The 23,282-nt window shown below is 35.5% G+C and overlaps 1 protein-coding gene across 6 annotated transcripts in view; it reads left to right on the top strand.

The window, feature by feature from the left end:
• RALGAPA1 (Ral GTPase activating protein catalytic subunit alpha 1) overlaps positions 1 to 23,282 on the top strand; it is a 247,497-nt gene that overhangs the window by 31,033 nt on the left and 193,182 nt on the right. For all 6 annotated transcript variants that reach the window (XM_059181915.1, XM_059181914.1, XM_059181918.1 and 3 more), the window contains exons 2-9: positions 181 to 291; positions 1,036 to 1,085; positions 5,983 to 6,040; positions 13,081 to 13,124; positions 14,443 to 14,620; positions 16,510 to 16,625; positions 21,417 to 21,555; positions 22,622 to 22,830. In XM_059181915.1, coding sequence (XP_059037898.1) covers positions 181 to 291; positions 1,036 to 1,085; positions 5,983 to 6,040; positions 13,081 to 13,124; positions 14,443 to 14,620; positions 16,510 to 16,625; positions 21,417 to 21,555; positions 22,622 to 22,830 — 905 coding nt within the window. The remainder of the gene's footprint in view (positions 1 to 180; positions 292 to 1,035; positions 1,086 to 5,982; positions 6,041 to 13,080; positions 13,125 to 14,442; positions 14,621 to 16,509; positions 16,626 to 21,416; positions 21,556 to 22,621; positions 22,831 to 23,282) is intronic.

The following is a 23,282-nucleotide window of genomic DNA, read 5'->3' as shown; positions in this document are numbered from 1 at the left end:
AAAAACTAAAGTTGTGAGAACAAGGATATAAATAAGTGCATATCTCAAATATTTTAATAGGATAGAATTTTAGGAGCAGTACTTTGACTTTTTTTGAAGGAAACTCACCATTATGATAATTTGCTGAACATGATTTAACATATATATAGTCACTAAAAACTGTTGTTGTTTCCTTTTCAGAGAATGCAGAGTCTATTGATCTTAAACAGTTTTTTGACCAACATTTTTCACATATATATTACGTGTTCTTTGAGAATTTTGTGACTATTGAAGCTAGTCTTAAACAGAAAGGTAAGGTGTTATAATTGGCCCTGACTTATGTTGATGTTTCAAACAATTGTCATAAATATCCACTTGAAAATCAACCCTTGGATGTTGAAATTTTAATGTTATTTCACTTCTTTTGTGAAACATCTTTCAGACACTGTCTCAAAGTATGGGTTAGTAATACTATCTTCATTCTTTTTGAGAAGGCTTACAAGATTTGCTTTTTGCCTGGTCAGATTTATTTACCTGTTTCCTCACTTTTTTTGCTCTGCCCTTAGATGCCTGTGAAGTTTGAGCAGTCATTCTCATATTTTCATTTTCAGAATTTATTCTAAGTTCTCCCCAGTGTATTATTATTATTATTTTTAAAAAGATTTTATTTATTTATTTGTGAGAGAGAGCATGCACGGGCATATGAGTGGGGGGAGGGGTAGAGGGAGAGGAAGAAGCAGACTCCCCGCTGACCAGGAAACCCCAGATGGAGCTCGATCCCAGGATGCTGAGATCATGACCTGAGCCCAAGGCAGATATTTAACTGACTGAGCCACCCAGGCACTCCTCCACAGTATATTATTTGTTTTTAGATATAAATGTGTGGAATCTAAATTTATTTGTTGAATAGATATGGTACAGTATTGTCTATACATTGAACAGAGTATGCTTTAAATATTTTATTAAAGAATCACTGAGAAGATACTTTAGTGCTTGAAATATTTTAAGCTTTTTAAATGATAATCTTTAAAATATTTTTCTTTAAAAATGTTTTAGGTCACAAGTCTCAAAGGGAGGAATTGGATGCTATACTTTTTATTTTTGAGGTAAGTGTTTGCCCATCAGTTTTTTTTCCCTTCAAAATAATTCTTGGAACATGCAAAGGAATATATTAGAATTATAGAGCATGAATTTTCCTTGCTTTCCAAGAACTGAATCACATTCTTTGACCTCAAAACATATCTGACTTAATTTTTAATTATTTTTTGAGATACCAGTGTTGTTTTTAGATAGAAATAGAATTACGTTTTTATGCATGTGACACCATAGAATTGGTAATACTGTAAAATAGTTAAGTGTTTTATAAATTATTTTTCTATATTACATTGGATTGGGGTGAGAGAAGTCTTTATTGTTAAATAAACAGAAGGAAGTAGGAACATTTGATGCTTTACTAAAACTTATATTTTGTTTTTGGCATACTGATAAAAATTAGGGTCTCCTCACTTTTAAAATAACTCCTTGCCTCTTCATTCTGTCTTTCAAATCAAGCAATGATAGGAGTATTCTAATCTTTAGCAAGAATTCAGAAATCTGGAGATTTGTGACTTGAAAGACAGTAAAGAATTTGGAAAACTGTGTCTCAACATTGAGCCATTTTGTCTGTTGGTAATTAAAGATAATTCAGTTTTATACTTTGGGTTCTTTGATTTGGTTTAGAGGAATTTGAACAATCTGATATCTCTCTTAGGAATTGATTTAGCTATTGATTTAGTCAACAGCTAAAAAAAAAAAAAAGGAAGCTTTTTTTGTTTTGTTTTTTTTAGAGTTCTAGATGGAAGTAACTGGTTTTGGTACCTATTGTGCTATTTATTTTCAGTAATCTTTGTCCCTGAGGAATTTACTTATGTTTATATCTCCAGGTGTTTGCATGAACTATTTATAAGGGAAATGTTAAAACATAGGTGTTTTGAGAAAGAATGAATTTATCAGCAAAAATCGTTCAAATTATGTTCTCTAATGTGGAAGTAAATGAGGAAATCAATAACAAGGAAATTTTGTAAATTCATAAATATGTGGAAGTTAATGAGTACACCCCCAAATAACCAGTGGCTCATAGGAAGATGTGGTATACTAAAACTTAGGGAATGCAGGTAACCAAGCACTCAGAGGAAAATTTATAGTTCTTTATAGTTATAAACTTAATATAATAAAGCAAGAATGATATCCTCTCAATTACTTAAGCTTCCACCTTAGAAAAAGGAGCAAATTAAACCCAAAGCAAGCAGATAAAAGGAAATAATAAAGATTATAGCAGAAATAAAATGAAAGAAAGATTTAAAAAATGGAGAAAACCAACAGAACTAAAAATTGGTTCATTCAAAAAGATAAGAAAACTAGTAATAGATAGCTGTACTAAGTAAAAAGAGTGAGGAATTAAATTACTAATTTCAGGAATTAAAAAAGAATATCACTAATGACTTTATTGAAATTGTAAGAGAATACTGAGAATACTATGACCAACTGTGTGCCAACAAATTTGATAAATAAAATGGACATGTTTCTATAAAGACAGAAAGCTTTGCGATTTAAAAAGAAATAACAAATCTGAAAGACTTACAACTAGTGAAAAAATGAATTAGTATTTAAATAAAATCCCACCTGGAAAAAGCCCAGACCCAGGTGACTTCACTAGTGAATTTTAACCAGCCATTTAAAGAAAAATACCAGTTCTTCAGAAATTCTTTAATAAAAAAACAGGTGAGGGGCGCCTGGGTGGCTCAGTGGGTTAAGCCGCTGCCTTCGGCTCAGGTCATGATCTCAGGGTCCTGGGATCAAGTCCCACATTGGGTTCTTTGCTCAGCAGGGAGCCTGCTTCCTCCTTTCTCTCTCTCTGCCTGCCTCTCTGTCTACTTGTGATCTCTCTCTGTCAAATAAATAAATAAAATCTTAAAAAAAAAAAACAAAAAACAGGTGATATTTCACAGTTCATTCTATGAGGCCAATATTACCCAACCAAAACCAGACAAAAACAAGGAAAGAGAATTATAAAATATTTTCATGAATATTGGCACAAAAAATCCTAAAAAAAAAAAAGCATATAAAAAGGATTGTACAACATCACCAAGTGGGATTTATATATGAAATACAAAGTTCAACATCTAAAAATTAACCAACTAGTATGTAGTAATAATAATAAAATAAAAGACAAAAAATATGTTATTGTTGGGGCTCCTGGGTGACTCAGTGGGTTGAGCCGCTGCCTTCGGCTCGGGTCGTGATCTCAGGGTCCTGGGATCGAATCCTGCATTGGGCTCTCTGCTCAGCGGGGAGCCTGCTTCCTCCTCTCTCTCTTCTCTGCCTGCCTCTCTGCCTACTTGTGATCTCTCTCTGTCAAATAAATAAATAAAATCTTAAAAAAAAATATGTTATTGTTGATAGAAAGCATTTGGCAAAATCCAATACTATTTCATGATAAAATACTTAACAAAATGGGAATAAAAAGAAACTTCGTCAGCTTGATATAGGACATCTACAATCTACAAAAATACACATTTAAGACTGTACCTAGTACTGGATACTGAGTTCCTCTTTCTTAAGATTAGGAACAAAACAAGCATATCAACTCTTGCCATTTCTATTAAATATTGCACTTGGTTCTAGCTAGCCAGGGAAGTTAGGCAAGGAAAGGAAGTAAAAGGCATCAAGATTGAAAAAGAAGTTAAAAAATAAAAGGTATCAGCAGAGAACACAAGATAAGAATTTCTGGAAAGTGTTCCTTCAGACATTCATGCTTGCCCTGTGTTCAGGAAACTGAGATGGATTAGTTAATGGAAGCTCTTTCAGGACCTTCCTTCTATTAAAAAATAGTGTTTATTTCCCTGTATATAATATATACTTATCAGTTGTTATCTTTAATGAATGAGTGAATTTTCTTAGAATATAAAGATGTTAGATACAGGGCTTTCATCTTTTGGAAAAAATATGTAACCTTTGTGCTGATGTTTTTCTGCTTACAGTGGGGATAATAATATCTGATCTCTATCTTAAGAGACTAATGATGATTTTTATATTTTATTTTATTTTGTTTTGTTTAAACATTTAATTATTTAACCACAAGCCATTTACCCCTGTGGCAACTTTCCTAACACCTCCTGCTTAAAAGCCAAAAGGTCAGAAGGACCGTGAGGCCCCATTTTCACCGTCTGTATTCATACTGAAAATCAAGATCAAAGGAGCTTTTTTGCCTGTCTGCTCCAGGGAGGTTTCTGCCCTCCCTGAGCTCACCTTAGTAATGATGATTTTTTTTTTTTTAAGATTTTATTTATTTATTTGACGGACAGAGATCACAAGTAGGCAGAGAGGCAGGCAGAGAGAGAGGAGGAAGCAGGCTTCCCGCTAAGCAGAGAGCCCGATGCGGGGCTCGATCCCAGGACCTTAGGATCATGACCTGAGCCGAAGGCAGAGGCTTTAACCCACTGAGCCACCCAGGTGCCCCAGTAATGATGATTTTTTAAAAAATCAAGAAATTTATAGATTAACTGACTTCCTCTTTTTTGAATGAAAAGCACCATTATGTAGTATTAATAATACTCTGCAGGATTTATATCAACTTTCCTCCATTAAGACTCTATATGGTTTCTTTCATTTTTATAGTATTCTTTCATTTTTAAATAAAGACGTTTATTTACTTTTTATAAGAGGCTAAATCTGAAGTATAATAGTCCTAATTTAGGAATGTTTCTGGGTAGTTTACAAACTTAACTTTTCAACTTACAATTTTATCCCTTTCCATACCAAGAAAAATACATTTATACAGTTGTTGGCTAGTGAAATATGAGGAGGGCAATGGTAAAGAAGTTTGTGTATCTCATGTAAAATTTCTTCATCATTCTCCTGTATGAGATGGACTAGTGGAAGATAGAGAAGTGTAAAACTTGCATACCATCTTTTGTGGCAAAATAGTATAAAAGTATACATTTTGGATTAAGCATATCAAGATTGGATTCAGTTCTTCCACTTTCTAACTTAAGCACATTACTTAACCCACTTTCTTCTTTTTAAACTGAGATTAATAAACTCTTTTTTAGGATGGTTGTGAGGATTAATGAGATAGCATTACATATAAAAGCATCTAGTTGTTGGCCCTTATGAACACTTTGGTTCATGGCATTTCTAAAGTATAACAGCAGTAAAAGCAGCAGCAACAACAAACTTAAACTCATTCAGCAAGCAGATGAGTACTGGGAGCTTAGTTTAGTAGCATAGTAAGGCAGCTGTTGAGCTAGAATAATTCACATAGAGGAAATTTGTGAAGGGAATTAAAGGTAAAATTATGTAAAATTGTAAAAAGTGTTCATCCTAATTAATGGAAACCTGTATTAGTTTAACTGTAAGGATCCTGAAATTTTAAATATTGTTCTTATACCTATAGCCATCATAAATTTAAGTACCTTTGGGTTCATGTGAATCAAGTCAGTACAAATATTTGATGTGATTTTTGTAAAATCAAAATATTTTTCCTTCTTTTATCAAAACAGGAGGAAGAACTACTCAAAGTGAGACACAATGTTACAAATAATAGTATCTGAAATAATTCAGAACTTATTAGTAATATCCACAATTTGGAAATTCTAGGAGTAGCAAATAATCATTTTGAAATATGTTAGAGTTCATTATTTAATTCATAAAGAGGGATATACTTACTTTCCACATCATTATGAAAGATAAATTTCATTAGTGTCGCGTTCTAAGTCTTTGTTAGTATAGCTTGTTGGGTTTTGCTTTTGCTGTTTTCAAATATTGATTAGTGTGCCAGTGCTGAAGTAGTGCAAGTCCTGTCAGATTATCTCAAATACTGTTTTGTGTTGGTGATGCTATCTATATTTTACATAAGAAACTGTTACATGCTTATTGTAAGCTCTTCGTTTATTTTTCACATTGCACAGAATGTGGTCTCATTACTTGCTTTTCATTCTTTGTTTTATTCGTACTGATTTTTAGAAAATTTTACAACTTCTTCCAGAGAGAATTCATCAGCGATGGCAGTTTCATAGTATTGGTAAGTGATTTGAATGTATATTCCCCATTTGACATAAATGATAATATATGAAAATGCTCTGTACTGGGTTGGTCATTATTTGAAATGAATTTGTAGTTTATGTTTTAGTAGAAAAAATATAAAGAATACAAAACTAAACTTAATGGGAATGTAAAATTAAAAATAATAGATGAAGGATTTCCAGTCAAAGTAGCATATTAAATTTCTTTGATCTATCTGTTCTTTTACTTTCAGTAATGATAAAACTACAAAACCAAAAAAATAAAAGCAGACTCAACATCAAAATAAACATCTGAGAATCAGAAATGGAAGAGAAATGTTAAGTGCCAAGTAGAGTGGGCTCCAGATTCAAAAGCAAGCAGTGTCAGCTGGCAGTTTGCTCCACAGAAAATAGTGAGGAGAACTAGAGTTAACTTTCTTGTTAACTCTAGCCAGAGTAGAGCTTTCCAGATCATGGAATGAAGCCAAAAACAAAAAAGGAGGGAAAAAAAACCTGTTGTGGGTTACCGTCAGAAACCAAGTAGGGAGGAGATCACAAACTTTCTGTTACTAGGAAATAAGCCAAGGTGCTTGCTGGTTTGGAGTCTGGTCTTATATTATTAACAGTGTTACCACAGTCCTCTTGAGTGCTTGTTCTCAGACATGCTTCCCCTCTGTGATTAGAAACTGCAGATAACAGTTGTTGGCTTTCTTATTTATTTATTTAGGTTTTATTTTTTCAGTGTTTCAAGATTAATTCTTTTTTTTTTTTTAAGATTTTATTTATTTATTTGACAGAGAGAGATCACAAGTAGGCAGAGAGGCAGGCAGAGAGAGAGGAGGAAGCAGGCTCCCTGCTGAGCAGAGAGCCCGATGCGGGACTCGATCCCAGGACCCCGAGATCATGACCTGAGCCGAAGGCAGCGGCTTAACCCACTGAGCCACCCAGGCGCCCCTCAAGATTAATTCTTTATGTACACACTTAGTGCTCCATGCAATATGTGCCCTCCTTAATACCCACCACCAGGCTCACCCATCCTCCCCTCCCCTCTAAAACCCTGTTTGTTTCTCAGAGTCTGCAGTCTCTCATGGTTTGTCTCCCCCTCCAATTTCCCCCAGTTCACTTTTCCTAATGTCCTCCATGTTATTCCTTAAGTTGTACAAGTAAGTGAAACCATATAATAATCGACTTTCTCTGCCTGACTTATTTTCACTCAGCATAATCTCCCCCAGTCCCACCCATGTTGATAGAAAAGTTGGGTATTCATCCTTTCTGATGGCTGAATAATATTCCATTGTATATATGGACCACATCTTCTTTATCCATTCGTCTGTTGAAGGGCATATCGGCTCTTTCCATAGCTTGGCTATTGTGGACATTGCTGCTATGAACATTGGGGTACATATGGCTCTTCTTTGCATTACCTCTGTATCTTTGGGGCAGGTACTTAGTAGTGCCAATTGCAGGGTCATTGGGTAGCTCTATTTTAATTTTTTGAGGCATCTCCATACTGTTTTCCAGAGTGGCTGCACCAACTTGCATTCCCACCAACAGTGTATGAGTTCCCCTTTCTCCACATCTTCTCCAACATTTGTTGTTTCCTGTCTTGTTAATCTTTGCCATTCTAACTGGTGTAAGGTGGTATCTTAATGTGGTTTTGATTTGAATTTCCCTGATGGCTAATGATGATGAACATTTTTTCATGTGTCTGCCAGCCATTTGTATGTCTTCTTTGGAGAAGTGGCTGTTCATGACTTTTGCCCATTTTTTGACTTGTTTATCAGTTTTTTGGGTGTTGAGTTTGAGGAGTTTTTTTTGTTTGTTTGTTTTTTGTTTTTTTTTTTTTAAAGATTTTATTTATTTATTTGGCAGAGAGAGACACATTGAGAGGGAACACAATAGGGGAAGTGTGAGAGGGAAAAGCAGGCTTCCCAACAAGCAGGGAGACTGATGCAGGGCTTGATCCAAGTACCCTGGGATCATGGGCTGAGCCGAAAGTAGATGCTTAGACTGAGCCACCCAGGAGTCCCGAGGAGTTCTTTACAGATCTCAGATATCAACCCTTTGACTGTAGTGTCATTTGTGAATATCTTCTACCACTCCATGGGTTGCCTCTTTGTTTTGTTGACCGTTCCCTTTGTTCTGCAGAAGCTTTTTATCTTGATGAAGTCCCAAAAGTTCATTTTCACTTTTGTTTCCTTTGCCTTTGGAGACATGTCTTGAAAGAAGTTGCTGTGGCTGATGTTGAAGAAGTTACTGCCTATGTTCTCCTAGGATTTTGATGGATTCCGGTCTCACATTGAGGTCTTTCATCCATTTTGAGTTTATCTTTGTGAATGGTGTAAAGGGATGATCGAGTTTCATTTGTCTGTATATAGCTGTCCAATTTTCCCAGCACCATTTATTGAAGAGACTGTCTTTTTTCCATTGGATATTTTTTCCTGCTTTGTTGAAGATTATTTGACCATAGTATTGAGGGTCCATATCTGGACTCTTTACCTGTTCCATTGGTCTGTGTGTCTGTTTTTGTGCCAGTACCATCCTGTCTTGGTGATCATAGCTTTGTAATAAAGCTTGAAATCAGGCATCATGATGCCCCCAGCTTTGTTTTTCTTTTTCAACACTTCCTTGCTAATTTGGGGTCTTTTCTGGTTCCACACAAATTTTAGGATTGTTTGTTCCAGTGCTTGAAAAATGCCGGTGAAATTTTGATCAGTATGGCATTGAAAGTATAGATTGCTCTGGCAGTATAGACATTTTAACAGTGTTTATTCTTCTGATCCATGATCATGAAATATTTTTCCCATCTTTTTGTGTATTCTTCATTTTCTTTCATGAGTGTTCAAACTCTCTTTTCAGATGACGTGATACTTTATATGGAAAACCCAAAAACTCCACCCCCAAACTACTAGAACTCATACAGCAATTCAGTAATGTGGCAAGATACAAATTAAATGTACAGAAATCATTTGCTTTCTTATACACTGACAATCAAACTATGGAAAGGGAAAGTAGAGAATCGATTCATTTACTCTAGCACCAAGAACATAAGATCGCTTGGAATAAGCCTAACCAAAGAGGTAACAGATCTATACTTCAGGAACTAGAGTTGTTGGCTTTCATTTAGGCTTTGGTTGGATGTCAGGTTTGATTGCTAATGATGCTAATGACCCTTGCTCATGGGGATGTGTGGGTGACCACCCTATCTACATTGTTGAAGTAGAATGTTATGGGCCTGACATTAATTTGTAAAACATGTATTTGTTTCTCTTAAAAAAGAAAGTTATAGATTTTATTTCGGCCTCACATTTTTTTTAATCCATTATAGCAAGTGATATCTTTTTTGGACACAATTTATAAATGGGCAAAGATTTGAATAGACATTTCTCCAAGACATACAGATGACTGATAAGCACATGAAGAGATGTGCAACATCATTAGTCAGTAGGAAATGCAAATCACAATTCTAAGGAGATGCCAATTCACATCTACTAGAATGACTATAGGCAAAAAAAAAACCAAAACAAAACAAAAAAAACAAGCATTGGTGAAGCTTTGGAGAAATTGGAACCCTCAAACACTGTTGGTGGGAATGTAAAATGCTACAGATGCTTTGAAAACCAGTCTGGCAGTTCCTCAAAATATTAAACATTGAGCTCCTCTATGGCCCAGCACTTCCATGCCCAGATATATACCCAAGAGAAAGAAAACACATGTCTGCATAGAAATGTATACTCTAATATTCGTAGTACCAGTCTTCATAATAGCCAAAAGATGGAAATAACCCAATGTCTGTTAACTGGTAATTAGATGAGTAAAATGTATTTTATCTTTAAAAAAAGGAGAAGTCTTTTGTGGGGCTTTGAAACTGTAAGCCTTCCCAATTAATTCCTGAAACAAAAGAAACTCCGGACATCTAGAAAGGATATTGAGGCAGGGGCTAAAAAAGGCTTTAGTAGGTAAAGTTTGAGATTAAATGTAACATACTCGTTAACATACCCAGAAGAACTCTTAAAGTTCTTACAGCTGTTAATAATTCTTACAGCTCAATAATAAGACAGATATTTTTAAATTAGCAAAATATTTGAATAGACTTTATATCAGAGAAGAAATACGAATTGGTGATAAGCCTTTAATAAGGTACTCAAACAGTGAAATCCTATTTTGTGTTTCATAATCATAAAAATGTCTCTGAAGGTTGTTTATGACGATGGGTCTTTTTTTTAGACATCTGAACTTCAAGAGTTTATTGTATCTTCTAAGAAATGTAGCCTTAAATCTCCGAAAGTGCTTTAGGCTCTTTACTTGTCATGTTTTAATAATATTCCAATAAATGTCTATCTTGAGAATATACATAAATGGTCATTTTTCTTTGTCATTCAGAAAAATGCTAGAACTGTTTTCTTTCATTTTTTGTCATATATATAAAGGAAAATAAATCAACGAGTCATTGATTTTTTTTTAAGTAGCTGTATTGAATTATTTATATATAGGTAAAATTCATCTAAGTAAATAATTCAGTTATTTTCAATAAATCTTTAGTTACCACTGTCCAGTTTTAGAACATTGCCTCACCCCGAAGTATTCCTTGAAGCCCATTTATAGTCAGTGCCTTTCCCACCACCACAATCTGCTTTCTGTGCTCAGTAAATGTCTTTTCTTGACATTTCATGTAAATGAAATCATACACTTTATAGTAGTTTGCATTTGGCTTCTTTCACTTAGCATTTTTTTGTTTGTTTTCCATATTATGGCATGTGTTACCATTCCTTTTTATTGCTGTATAGTATTCTGTCATGGACATATCATGTTTTATCTACTCACCAATTCACGGATATTTATATCGTTTCTAGTTAATTATACCTCACTTACTCTGTTTGTTTTATTATAGATGCCTTTCAGTTTTCTACGTATAGGAACATGTCAACTGCAATTTAAGATAGTTGTTTTTTTTTTTTTTTAAAGATTTTATTTATTAGAGAAAGAGAGAGAGAGGGAGAGTGTGAGCACAGGCAGACAGAGTGGGAGGCAGAGGCAGAGGGAGAAGCAAGCTCCCTGCCAAGCATAGAGCCTGGTGTGGGACTCGATCCGAGGACACTGGGATTGTGACCTGAGCTGAAAGCAACCACTTAACCAACTGAGCCACCCAGGCTTCCCAAGATAGTTTTATTTTTGATTTCCAATCTGGTACCTTTAATTAATTAATTAATTAATTTCTCTCTCTTCCCTCCTCTCTCTCTCTCTTCTTTCTTTCTTTCTAGTCTTCTCTAGTATAGTGTTGAATAAAAGTGGTGAGAGCAGACACTTTTGTATCATTCCTGATGTGTGGAAAGCAGTTAACTCTTTCACCATTAAGTATGGTGTTAGCTATTTTTATAGTTGTGACAAGAACTTTTATTAAAGTATCCCTGGGAATAACAAAAATTTGAAAACAAACCAGATGTCCTAACATAAATAAGATTAATAGTATGGAATGGGATTGTATATAGCAGTTAAAGTGAATTAATTAGAGCTATATAGATCACTAGAGATAGTGAAAAGTTATTACGTAGGGGCCCTGGGTGGCTCAGTTGGTTGGGCGTCTGACTCTTGATTTCAGCTCGGATCATGATCTCAGGGTCGTGAGCTTGAGCCCCAAGTGAGGCTCTGCAGTGAGCATGGAGCCGCGTCTGACTCTTGATTTCAGCTCGGATCATGATCTCAGGGTCGTGAGCTTGAGTCCCAAGTGAGGCTCTGCAATGAGCATGGAGCCTGCCTAAGATTTAGCGCCACCACTCTAAGCACTGACCCAGGCCCCCCCCCCCCCCACCGCCGCTTTCTCGCACATGCACTCTCAAAAAAAGGAAAGTAACTTATAGGAAGGCTTGCTTTGTATATCATACATAAATGTAAGTTTTTTAAAAACTAGTAATTAAATTTCAAACTTAATCACATTTGGTTAGTTTTCCATATATGCTCTTTTTCTGTTCCAGAATCCAATACATGATACCACAGTGCATTTAGCATATATGGATTTTTTTAGGGGAGCTGACTAAAGACTGGCATTTACATAGTATTGCTTTACGAAATTGAGTTTGTGCAAACATAAGGAAGGGAATTGCAGATAAGTCAACACAGTTTTATTTGAAATATTAAAGCTTGTTTTTGTATGACAAATGAAACTTAACCAATAAAATCCAGGTTTGGGATGTGTGTGTGTGGGTGTTATTTTGGTATTATTAGAAAGAATTAAAAAGTAGGTTTAGAACAAATAGCCATGGAAGAAATTGTTACTGATACAAGTTTTTAAATATATAAACCAATTCTAAATATTTTATTGATTTATAAATGACAATCCTAATATAAAAATATTTTGGAAATAATTAATACCAAAATCTGGATAATGAATTTTTCTCAGAAGGAAGGAAGGAGAATGATTTGACATAGTTTCAAACAAGGCTTCAATGATACTTGTTAGATAAAATATCATAGATAAGGTAAATAAATGAAATTTTGAATTTATAAGAAACATGGGACTGTGTTTAGATTTGTTTAGACCAAATGGCAGGTCTCTGGATGTTTGTTAATGTGATTTCAGTATTTTATTATAGAGTCGAAAAGTTGTATAAATTAAGATGGCTTTGAATATTCTGAAAATGAAAATTAGTACAATGAAAATGTTTGTTAGGAAATATTAGAATTACAGAAGTTCATTTGGTTAACTAAATGGAAATTTCCTACAGTGGTTTTTATTTGTATTAGTGATGCAGAAAGTATTTAATTATATCCTTGTCTTAAATAAGAGATATACAGAGATAATGCTATAGTAAATGCAATTGGGATTAGGGTTTGTTTCAATAGACTAAATCATGTTTAATTCCAATAGACCATGTGTCGAAAAGGTGACTCTTTATATGCCCTCTGGTTCCAAAATTATGGCCAGAGGGATATCAGGGTCACCAAGAATAATTTGGAGATTGCCAAAGACTTGTTTTAAAGTATTTTCAAGTCTGACCGAGAACTCTGACATTTGGAAACAACTAAGAAAATATGAATATTTTCAATCATGTTTCCTTTTTAGGATTGATTTTAAAGAAACTGCTTCACACAGGAAACTCCTTGAAGGTATAATTATGTCTTTTTTCTATGACTTAAAAAAACTGTCTCTTCTACTTTTCCTACATCAACTTTTTTTCCTAAAAATTTTTGAATTGTCTTTAGTTTACTTAGTTGAAGTGAACTGACTTAAAATAAAATATACAACATATTTAGTATGTATAAAAATACATACTGGGTTGACTAGGCTATTGAAAAACCGTTGCCACTGCATTGAATGATTCACTAGAAATACTTTACTCTGGTCCCCAGGAGACAAAAATTATTCAGTCTTTCAACAAATTATTCTTTATATTACTATAAATATTCTTAGATGTACAGAAAAATAAAGGATTTATATTAAAAAGTTGGTTTTATTTCTTTTCTTTTGATTATCTCATTGTGCTGTGGTAAGAGAAGCTATCCAGTGCAAAAGCCTCTTATAGGTTAAGTGAAAGTTTCCTATTGTGGGTAGTTTTGGTATCAAGGCTTGGTATAGCAGTACAAAGGAATCAGCTTTCTGAATTGTTTGTTTTCTTGTTATCTCTGTAAACTCTAAGGTTGGCAGCTGTTGAACAGCTTTAACAGTGGCCATTTACAAAGCTGTGGTAGGGCAATTTCCAAAGCTACCAGGGAGATTAGCTTAGTGAAGAACTTTGTGTTTTTGTTGTCAGAGATTGAATGTTTTTCTGTCTTTTCCTATTCTCTTCCTGAAAGAGAATTTATGCAATGGTTGAAATATTTGTTGTTTTTTGAATATGGGGGGTGTTCTAGGTACTTAGGATATAGTAATAAGTCAGAATTTCTGCTTTGCTGGTTAGCAGCAAATAATAAATAGATGACATAATTTCAGAGTGGTAAGCTTTTTAAGAACAAGAACATTGATTTAGCAGGGCACACCAAGATCCCCGTAACTATTCCACCTTTTACCGAAGTCAGCGTATGAGGAACAGTTGTTCTCGTTCTTTTTGCTTCTTGGATTAGACCAGCGGTGTTGAGAAAGAGGGAAGTAAACAAGAAGGAAATACTTTTCTGATTTTTTTTTTTTTTAACCAATGGAAATTATAGAATAAAGATTACCTGATGGCCAAGTTTATTCTGTATTTGTTCAGAATCCATGAATTTCAATTTATAAATGATGAGAGCACAATAAATGACATGGATATAGTAGCCCTTCCTCTTTCCTTCCCTTCCCCTCTTTTCTTTTTTCTCTTCTCCTTTTCCCATTCCCTCCTCTCCTTTGTTAAATAACATTCTCTAATCATCTTCTAGAGAATTTTGGTCTTAAAAGTAAGAAAATATTTCCCTTATAAGTAAAAATACTATTTTTCATTTTGTTTCATTTTAGATCAGACGGGAAGGTGTTCGTCTTTTCTTACTGTGGTTGCAAGCTCTTCAGAATAACTGTAGCAAAGAACAGCTTTGGATGTTTTCATGCTTAATTCCTGGATTTTCAGCACTACAATCTGAACATGGACCTCGAACTTTAGATAATCTCATTAATCCTCCACTCAATCTTCAAGAAAGTAAGATTCGTGAGATCTTATCCATCAATATTTCAAAATTTCCTATGTAGTTTGTTAATATAGTTTTAAAATGTTCATGGGGCGCCTGGGTGGTTCAGTGGGTTAAAGCCTCTGCCTTCAGCTTAGGTCACGATCCCAGGGTTCTGGGATTGAGCTGCACATCGGGCTTTCTGCTCAGTGGAGAGCCTGCCTTCTCCTCTCTCGGCCTGCCCCTCTGCCTACTTTTGATCTCTGGCAAATAAATAAATTAAATCTTTAAAAAAAAAAAGTTCATATGTTTGTTTGCTTATTTATTTATTTATTAAAGATTGTATTTATTTATTTGCCAGACAGAGATCACAGGTAGGCAGAGGCAGGCAGTGGGGTGGGGGGAGGTGAAGAAAAAGGGGAGCAGGCTCCCTGCTGAGTAGAGAGCCCGATGTGGGGCTCTATCCCAGGACCCAGGGATCATGACTTGAGCTGAAGGCAGAGGCTTTAACCCACTGAGCTACCCAGGCACCCCTGTCCATATGTTTATTAACTGGATAATTCAAGGCCATGTTGTATAATATAGGTTTTATTATTTTTTATGTATGATGAGGCCAACAGATCAGAAGATGATTGTGATTAAAAAAAAATAGTTACAGTTCCCAAGGGAAGAGGGCATGCCACACCAGGGAGGGTGGCCAGAGGGGGAGGTGCCAGGATCTGTCAGGGGTAGGGCATTAAAGGCAAGAGCCCTTGTTGTGAATTCTGTAGGTAGGAACATGTGAAGCAGTGTGAGAAGTCCTATGATTGGCTCATTTGGATAATTTCAGCAGGCTTAGGTGCATAGTGGCTGTCCCTCATTGTCACCTAGGTACCTGTGTGATTAGGTCAGAGGAATAGTGGCCATGAACGTGAGAGCTGGATAGAAGAGGATTAGAGGTGTGGACCCTGGACTGGTTGTTTTTGCGTGTAGAAGGCATGTTCTCTGGCCCATCTTTACTATCTTTGGGAATTAGCTCTTTAGCCCCAGGAAAGACATTCTCTCCCTGGCCAGCCAGGCTTCTGGTGTCACAGCATCAGAAACAAGTGGTTCATAGAATCCATTTTACATTTATCTTTCATTTCTAATTCTCATGTGTCATCTTGTATCCTTAAGTTAATTTCGATGTACATTGCAGTACAAGAGTATTTTACTTTGTGCCAAGAGGACTGTAACAAAACTTATTTTTATGAACTTAATTACTTGGCTAATATTTATTAAGAAACAGGTTTAGGAGCCTGCCTGTACTAAACTAGGTGCTGCTTAGGAAATACTTAAGAGAGTTCACCTCATTGTTGGTTGATTTTCTTGAATTTGCATTTTTTATAATGAATGTTTTTGAATACTTGAAAATTTTAGAAAATGCAAGTTTCTTATTTTGTACATGGACTTTTATAATCAAGGAACTAAGATGCTGTCCTTCCTTTTTGAGAGGGAAATAGCATTTCATTCTTTGAATAAGGGGACTACCTTTAAGAGTAAGTGTGGTCATTACTAGAGTAATGTGTCCTTTAATTGATAAATAAGTTCATTATTGTTGTTTCTCATCATACTATGGAACTTTTGTATTGGGCACACTTAATGTTAATTTGAAAAATATGAGCTCTTTTTCAAGTAAGATTCACTCTAAATCCCTTTGTTATCTGTCCATCCATGTCACATTCTCTCAGTCAAGGGCTTATGAAGCAGCTGATTACTTAACTTTATGGTTGTTGTGATGGACTGTTAGGATGATCTCAGATTTATTTCAAGGTCCAATCATTAGAATGTTTTCAAGCACCATTCACTGCATTAAATGTTTTACATTTAAATTTTATTTGGATCACATTATTTCATTGTTAAATTTGTTTTGTAGTTATACTAAAATTTTGTCTTTGTATAGCTCAAGTCACTATAGAGGAAATCACTCCTCTTGTCCCTCCACAATCAGGAGATAAAGGACAAGAAGATCTCACAAGCTATTTTCTTGAAGCACTTTTAAAATATATAGTAATTCAGGTATGTGTTATCTTCTTTGATATCATCCCTCTTACCATCTTGTGTGGGTAATTAATTTTTCTCTCTCTTTCCATTATTATGTTAGAGTAAATATTTGCTTATTTTCTTGAAGGAGGACAAATTTTTACTTTTGAAAATGTTTGTTAGTATGTCTTTGTCAAATAAAAATCATTGGAGGGATTATGAGTCTCTTAGAAAGGGACCTAGAGAGAAAATCTTAAAGTAGACTCTTTTATGTATATAACTTCTTCTGTGGGCCAGTTGGGTTTACTTTCTAATCCTTTCCTTTATTATAATCAGTAGTTGTGGTCTTTAAGTGATAACTGATTTAGGAATCAGCCTGCCAAGAGGCAGCCAGTAGGGAGGTAGGCTGAGAATGGGATGTGGTGGAGGAATGTAATTTATACTTTAACCTGTTTGTACTCTATAAATTTCTCGGTGAATGTATTTTGTAGGGTAACCTCTTCATCTCTTCATATGAAATGTGTATGCCCTTGTTGATGAAAACAGTTTTAGAATATACCCATTTCTGTCTTTCTTTTTATTTTGGGGGGGGGTAATCAGCAATTTTTTAAAAATTTTTTAATAAACATATAATATATTTTTATCCCCAGGGATACAGGTCTGTGAATCGCCAGGTTTACATACTTCACAGCACTCACCAAAGCACATACCCTCCCAATGTCCATAACCCCACCCCCCTTCTCCCAACCCCCCTCCCCCCAGCAACCCTCAGTTTGTTTTGTGAGATTAAGAGTCACTTATGGTTTGTCTCCCTCCCAATCCCTTCTTGTTTCATTTATTCTTCTCCTACCTACTTAAGACCCCATGTTGCATCACCACTTCCTCATATCAGGGAGATCATATGATAGTTGTCTTTCTCCGCTTGGCTTATTTCGCTAAGCATGATACGTTCTAGTTCCATCCATGTTGTTCCAAATGGCAAGATTTCATTTCTTTTGATGGCTGCATAGTATTCCATTGTGTATATATACCACATCTTCTTGATCCATTCATCTGTTGATGGACATCTAGGTTCTTTCCATAGTTTGGCTATTGTAGACATTGCTGCTATAAACATTCGGGTGCACGTGCCCCTTCGGATCACTACATTTGTATCTTTAGGGTAAATACCCAGTAGTGCAATTGCTGGGTCATAGGGCAATATACCCATTTCTTATAACTATTCCAAACACAAAAGTTCCCTATGCCTCAGAAACTAAGATTGCAAGGTTTAAATCTGATTCTCCATCTTACTGACATAAAAATAATACCTACCCTATTTTGGTGTTTGATGGTTGGATAACTAGTGCAAAGTACTAGAAGAAAAAAGTGCGTGCCACAAAGTGTTCTGTGGGTAGTAGTTGTTACTATCATTATCATTACAGTTTTTCTTTTTTAAAAAACAACTTTTGTACCTTGTATAGATTTTTAAAATTTGTTTTGCTGGTTTGTTGAGATGTAATTGACATATACTAAACTGCAATATTTGAAATATATATTTTGATGAAATTTATTACATGTGTACAGCCATGCAGCCATCACTATTATCAAGATAACGACGATATTGCTCCTAAAAGTTCTCACATGCCTTTGTAATACATCTTTTTCTACTCCTAACCACTGCCTGATTCCCAGGTGACTACTGATCTGATAACATGTCACCAGAGTTTACATTTTCCATATTTCCATATAAATGGAATCATATGGTACATACTTTTCTGTGGGGTCTGGCTTCTTTTCTCTATCATAATTTTTTTGAAAATTATCCATATTGTTATGTTTCAATAGTTGGGTTCTTTTTATTGCTGAGTAGCTTTTCATTGTATGGATATACACGCTTTGTTATCCAGTCACCTGTTCATGGTGATATGAGTTGCTTCCATTCTGGCTATTACAAATAAAATGGCTATGAATATTGATAAACTAGTCCTCGTGTGGACATAAAGTTTTTTCTCGTGCGTAAATACCTACTAGTGGAATGGCTGGGTTGTAGAGTAGGTATATATTAACTTGTTAAGGCATGGCGCAGCTGTTTTCCAAATGGTTTTTTTACATTCCACCAGCAATCTATGAAACTTAAAATTTACTTCACATCCTCACCAACAGCTGGTATGGTCAGTATGTAATTTTAGTTATTCTAAAGTGAATAATGTAGGAGCACCCGGGTGGCTCAGTTGGTTAAGCCTCTGCCTTTGGCTCAGGTCATGTTCCTGGGATAGAGCCCCATGTTGGGCTCCCTGCTTGCAGGGTACCAGCTTTTTCCTCTCTTCCCTGCTCGTGTGCATGCTCTCTCTCTCTCAAATAAAATAAATAAATAAAATCTTTAAAAAGCAATGAATAATGTATAGTGGTATCTCATTGAAGCCTACTCTGGGTCTTTGCCATCTCCCTACTTAGATATCTTCCTCACCCTACTGAAATTCTCACACCCTATATTTTACTGCTCTTTCCCTCTTATTCTCCACCCCCTCCCCTCATGGACACTTTCCTCATCCTTCTCAGTCTTCAAGTCTCCATTGGGCTGCTGCCTTTGCTACATCCCTTTCATGGGTGCGCTGCATTTTGTGGTCAGGCTCTAATCACCTACACTTGACTGCCACTTCTTTTACTCTTTATCCCACATCGACTCCCATATGCCTGTTTTGTATGACTTTTTTTTTTTTTTTTTGAAGATTTTTATTTATTTATTTGACAGCGATCACAGTGGGCAGAGAGGCAGGCAGGGGGTGGTGGGGGGGAGCAGGCTTCCCGCTAAGCAGAGAGCCTAATGCAGCACTCAATCCCAGGACCCCAAGATCACAACCTGAGCCGAAGGCAGAGGCTTAACCCACTGAGCCACCCAGACGCCCCTTGTTTTGTATGATTTTAAGGCTGAATTATTCAGGAAAGGGCAAAGGGGGAAAGGACGTTAATATCTTTGTCATTAGTAGAGCCACATCTAGGTCAACTTTGAAAATTTTCAGAGCACGTTTTATCTTCTAACATTTTTGAAATACAATACATATAATGCATTTGCATGGCATTAAACAAGTTTTTTTGTTTGTTTGTTTGTTTTTGGTTTTGGTCTCTTTCACCAACCCTCTATGCTTCCAATTGTCTAGGAAGCATACAGGATGGAGGGGTGTGTGTAGGGGAATCTAAACGTGAGGGCCTCCCCAGTCTGACAAATAAGCACAAGGGCGACTTAGGATACATTTCTTTCCTGACCCAGGAAAAAACCTTCCTTCTCTTCCTTCAATTAGCATTGAAGAGATAGGCTGAATTTTCAAAAACGGAAGTAAGAGAGGTCATATGAAGAGTATATGAAGAGAGTATATGAGAGTATATTGGAAAGTATATGAAACAGAACATTAATCTGACTCTTCAAGGGTCTCTAAAACTTCTCACACTGAAGAGGTTCTCTATTACGTCTCCTCTATTTGGATCAGAGAAATCAATACACAAGCCTCAACATGCAATATCATTCACCTAGATTTTCTTTTTCAAGTTTCCTTAGATAGCCATTTATTCAAAGCTAGTCCCTTTACATCTTGTTGACCAAAAACCACCTTTCTCAATTCCATGCGATCCATCTCTATATCCGTACTCAGCACATTCACTCTTCACCCCTCCATCTCTCTCCAGTGTCCAACACAGAGTAACAGAAGATGCAGAAGGTCGGGGAGGCTGCAGAAAAATATAGTATATTTTAATCAGAACATTTCTGAATTCTCCTGCTTGAGGATAAGCCAGGAAATGGCCTTCTTTAGGCCTCTAGCAGGTAGAAATTTCTCATGTCCTCCTATGAATCTAAAAGCACTGTATTTTTTTTTTCTATCATTAGGCAAGTGTGTTCATTACCTTCTGTTACAGATCACCTGCAATTTGTCTGTTATCTTTCCTTGAGCGCATTTTAAACTCCTTGCAGCCTCGTTCATATTCTGGTTCATCTCTGTTTTCTTCACATAGCCGAACATTGAGGTTTATACAGGGCAGCAGCCAGCTATATGTCTGTTGAACAAAGTAAGAGAGGGAGGCGAGTGATAATACAATAGCCTGAGAAAGCTTCATCTCATTAGTTGAGAAAATTCCATACACAGAAACATCTTTGAAGAGTTCCTGCATTTTATGATCTATGTAGAAACATTTCTACCTCCTCATGTCAATTATCATATGCCATTTGCTATTATGATGAAATGTCTCATTATGTGACCTCTGGAACTAATTTGGCCGAGTTTGCAATTCCATATAACAGTTCACTGAAGCTTCATTACTACACGAGTATGTTTATGAAGCTATGTCACAGTCCCAGTGCTGGTACTGGCCAGTGGAGGCTGCTGAGAGCCACGGGTGAAGATGGGATGCTGTAGCCCAACTGCTGGGTACCCATCTGTGTCCTGAATCCCACTCCATCACTTACTATCTGTATTCTGTCATTTCGGTCTTGTTTTCTCATTGTAACGCAGGTGGGACTCACCCACATCGTGCAAGTATCAGCAGTTGGTTCTTTTACTTTGCTGAGTAGTATTCCATAGTGTGATGCTCCACAGTTTGTTCATCTAGTCACCTCTTCGGTTTCACCTGGAATCTACTAGACTCCTCCACAGAAGATGAACATTTAGATCTTTGTCAGCCTTCAATGGCATTATACCAGTTTTTACAATTTGCCCTTTATATATATCTAGCTGTATATCTTTAGAGTATAATAGATTACTGTATCACTTAACTAACTTTTTACAACCTTGTTTATAATGGCTAATAATTGTTTCTGTCTCATGGAATGATTCTGATTGTATTTTTTATTTTTAGGTAAAAAGTTTAGAATGGAAGAACAAAGAAAATCAAGAGAGGGGATTTTCATTTTTGTTTTCACATTTTAAGAAATATTACTTGCCTTATATTTTCCCAAACATCTGCAAGGAGAATAGTTTATATCATCCTGTACTTGGTAGGTAGTCTGTGGAATTTTCTAAAAGATCACATGTAAAAATAAAATATAATACCTCAATGTAAAGTTGACATTTGTTACCTGTGGAAAACTGATAACATTTAATATTTTGTATTGATTGTTTAAAGATACTATGCCTTGATTCATAGAGAAAGTGGAATTGTAGTAATAGGAAAGCTTCACTGAGAGTGAAGAGATTTTTTTTTTAAATATCTTCTCTGGATCTCACTGATAGGAAAAGTTAACCCACCAGAAATCTTTGATATTATAAATTAAACTTCTGCTATTTGGTATGATCCTTAAACTATATTATAAATTTTTTTTAAGGTCCCCCAAGGGTTCAATTTAGTATGTCTTATTCAGGTTCTGTATGAATAATAACATTGTCATATATTTTGATGATCTCTTGTCCAGTATTTAGTGGCTGCGCCAAAATGACTGAGCCTTGAAACTAGAGCTTTTCTGACAAATCTTGGTTTAGAAGCAGACCTCTTCCATATATAGAAATCACTGACTGTAGTCTGTATATTGAATGGCTCGGGTTTTGTGTGTGTGCGTTTTCCAGAAGGATGTTCCTATTTTAAGCTTTGCCAAGTTTAGGCAGCTAATAGGTTTAGGCCTAACCATTAAGTCTTGTAGAAAGGACTTAGAGTAGCGGATCTTTGTCATCGAGAACAGTATTTGCTTTAAAAATAGTTTTGCTATAAAAATCAAGGAAAAATTCTCATACTTTGTATTCAGAATTTGTGTCTTAGTCTTAGGTTAATTGAAGTGAGTTCTCATTAATTTTAAATGGCTCTGGAAGCTTCTCTGTACTTAGACAGGATTCACTGAGCCCTTTAGTGATATTTTGCAAAAGATGTGTTTCCATATGTCAGCAATATATGGTTCACTCTTCTAGATTGCATGCTAATATTTAGCAAATTATTTTAAAATGTCTTTTAAAATCTACTTTTAAAACAAGGGTATCATCAAAAGTGTTTTCAAAAATGTTTGAAAGTATGGATTTATCTAAGCATAATTCTTTTCTTATTTTGGTTTTTGTTTTCCTTTTATATTCCTGTAGATATCCCACAGGTGAGACCAAAGCCACATTATGTTATGATAAAGAAGGATGCTGAAACCAATGAAGCAATCTACTGTACAAAAGAACCTTTCATTAAGGCTCGTGTTATTGTTATTCGCTGGCTGGTTTCTTTCTGGCTTGAGCCAAAGCCACATACAGGACCTCATATTCCTGGGATGGAAGGTGAAGTCTTGCCAAAGAATATTCAGGTAATACACCACAAAGGGAAAACTTGTTAAGTTAGGAATGGCTTAAGAGATGTGTCTATGGATTTCAGTTGCCTTAGATGTAGAACAAATTTAAAACAAATGATGGTGATATTTTCTTTGTGTAAATGTATTTTATAAATCCAAATTTTAACAATTATTATAGTAGTCTTCTTAATGAAAAAATCTTGGAAGATACAGAATTTAATTCTAGTCATGAATGAGTCTTACCTTCTAATTTATTACTGTATTTTATATTAATTACGCAGTACTAAAAATATTCTGAATTGTACACACAAATTCTTGCAGTTGGAAATGATTAGTAATCAAATGGTTGTAGAACTTTCAGAGTTCTTTTTTGATTTCTGAACATTCATAGAATACTGATTTAATGTCTTATTTCTCAGGGCACCTGGCTGGCTCAGTTGGTGGAGCATGCAACTCTTGATTTTGGG

The sequence above is a fragment of the Mustela lutreola genome, chromosome 7 (genome assembly GCF_030435805.1).
Source record: "Mustela lutreola isolate mMusLut2 chromosome 7, mMusLut2.pri, whole genome shotgun sequence".
NCBI lineage: Eukaryota > Metazoa > Chordata > Mammalia > Carnivora > Mustelidae > Mustela > Mustela lutreola.
This window is presented reverse-complemented; position numbering and strand designations above follow the sequence as displayed.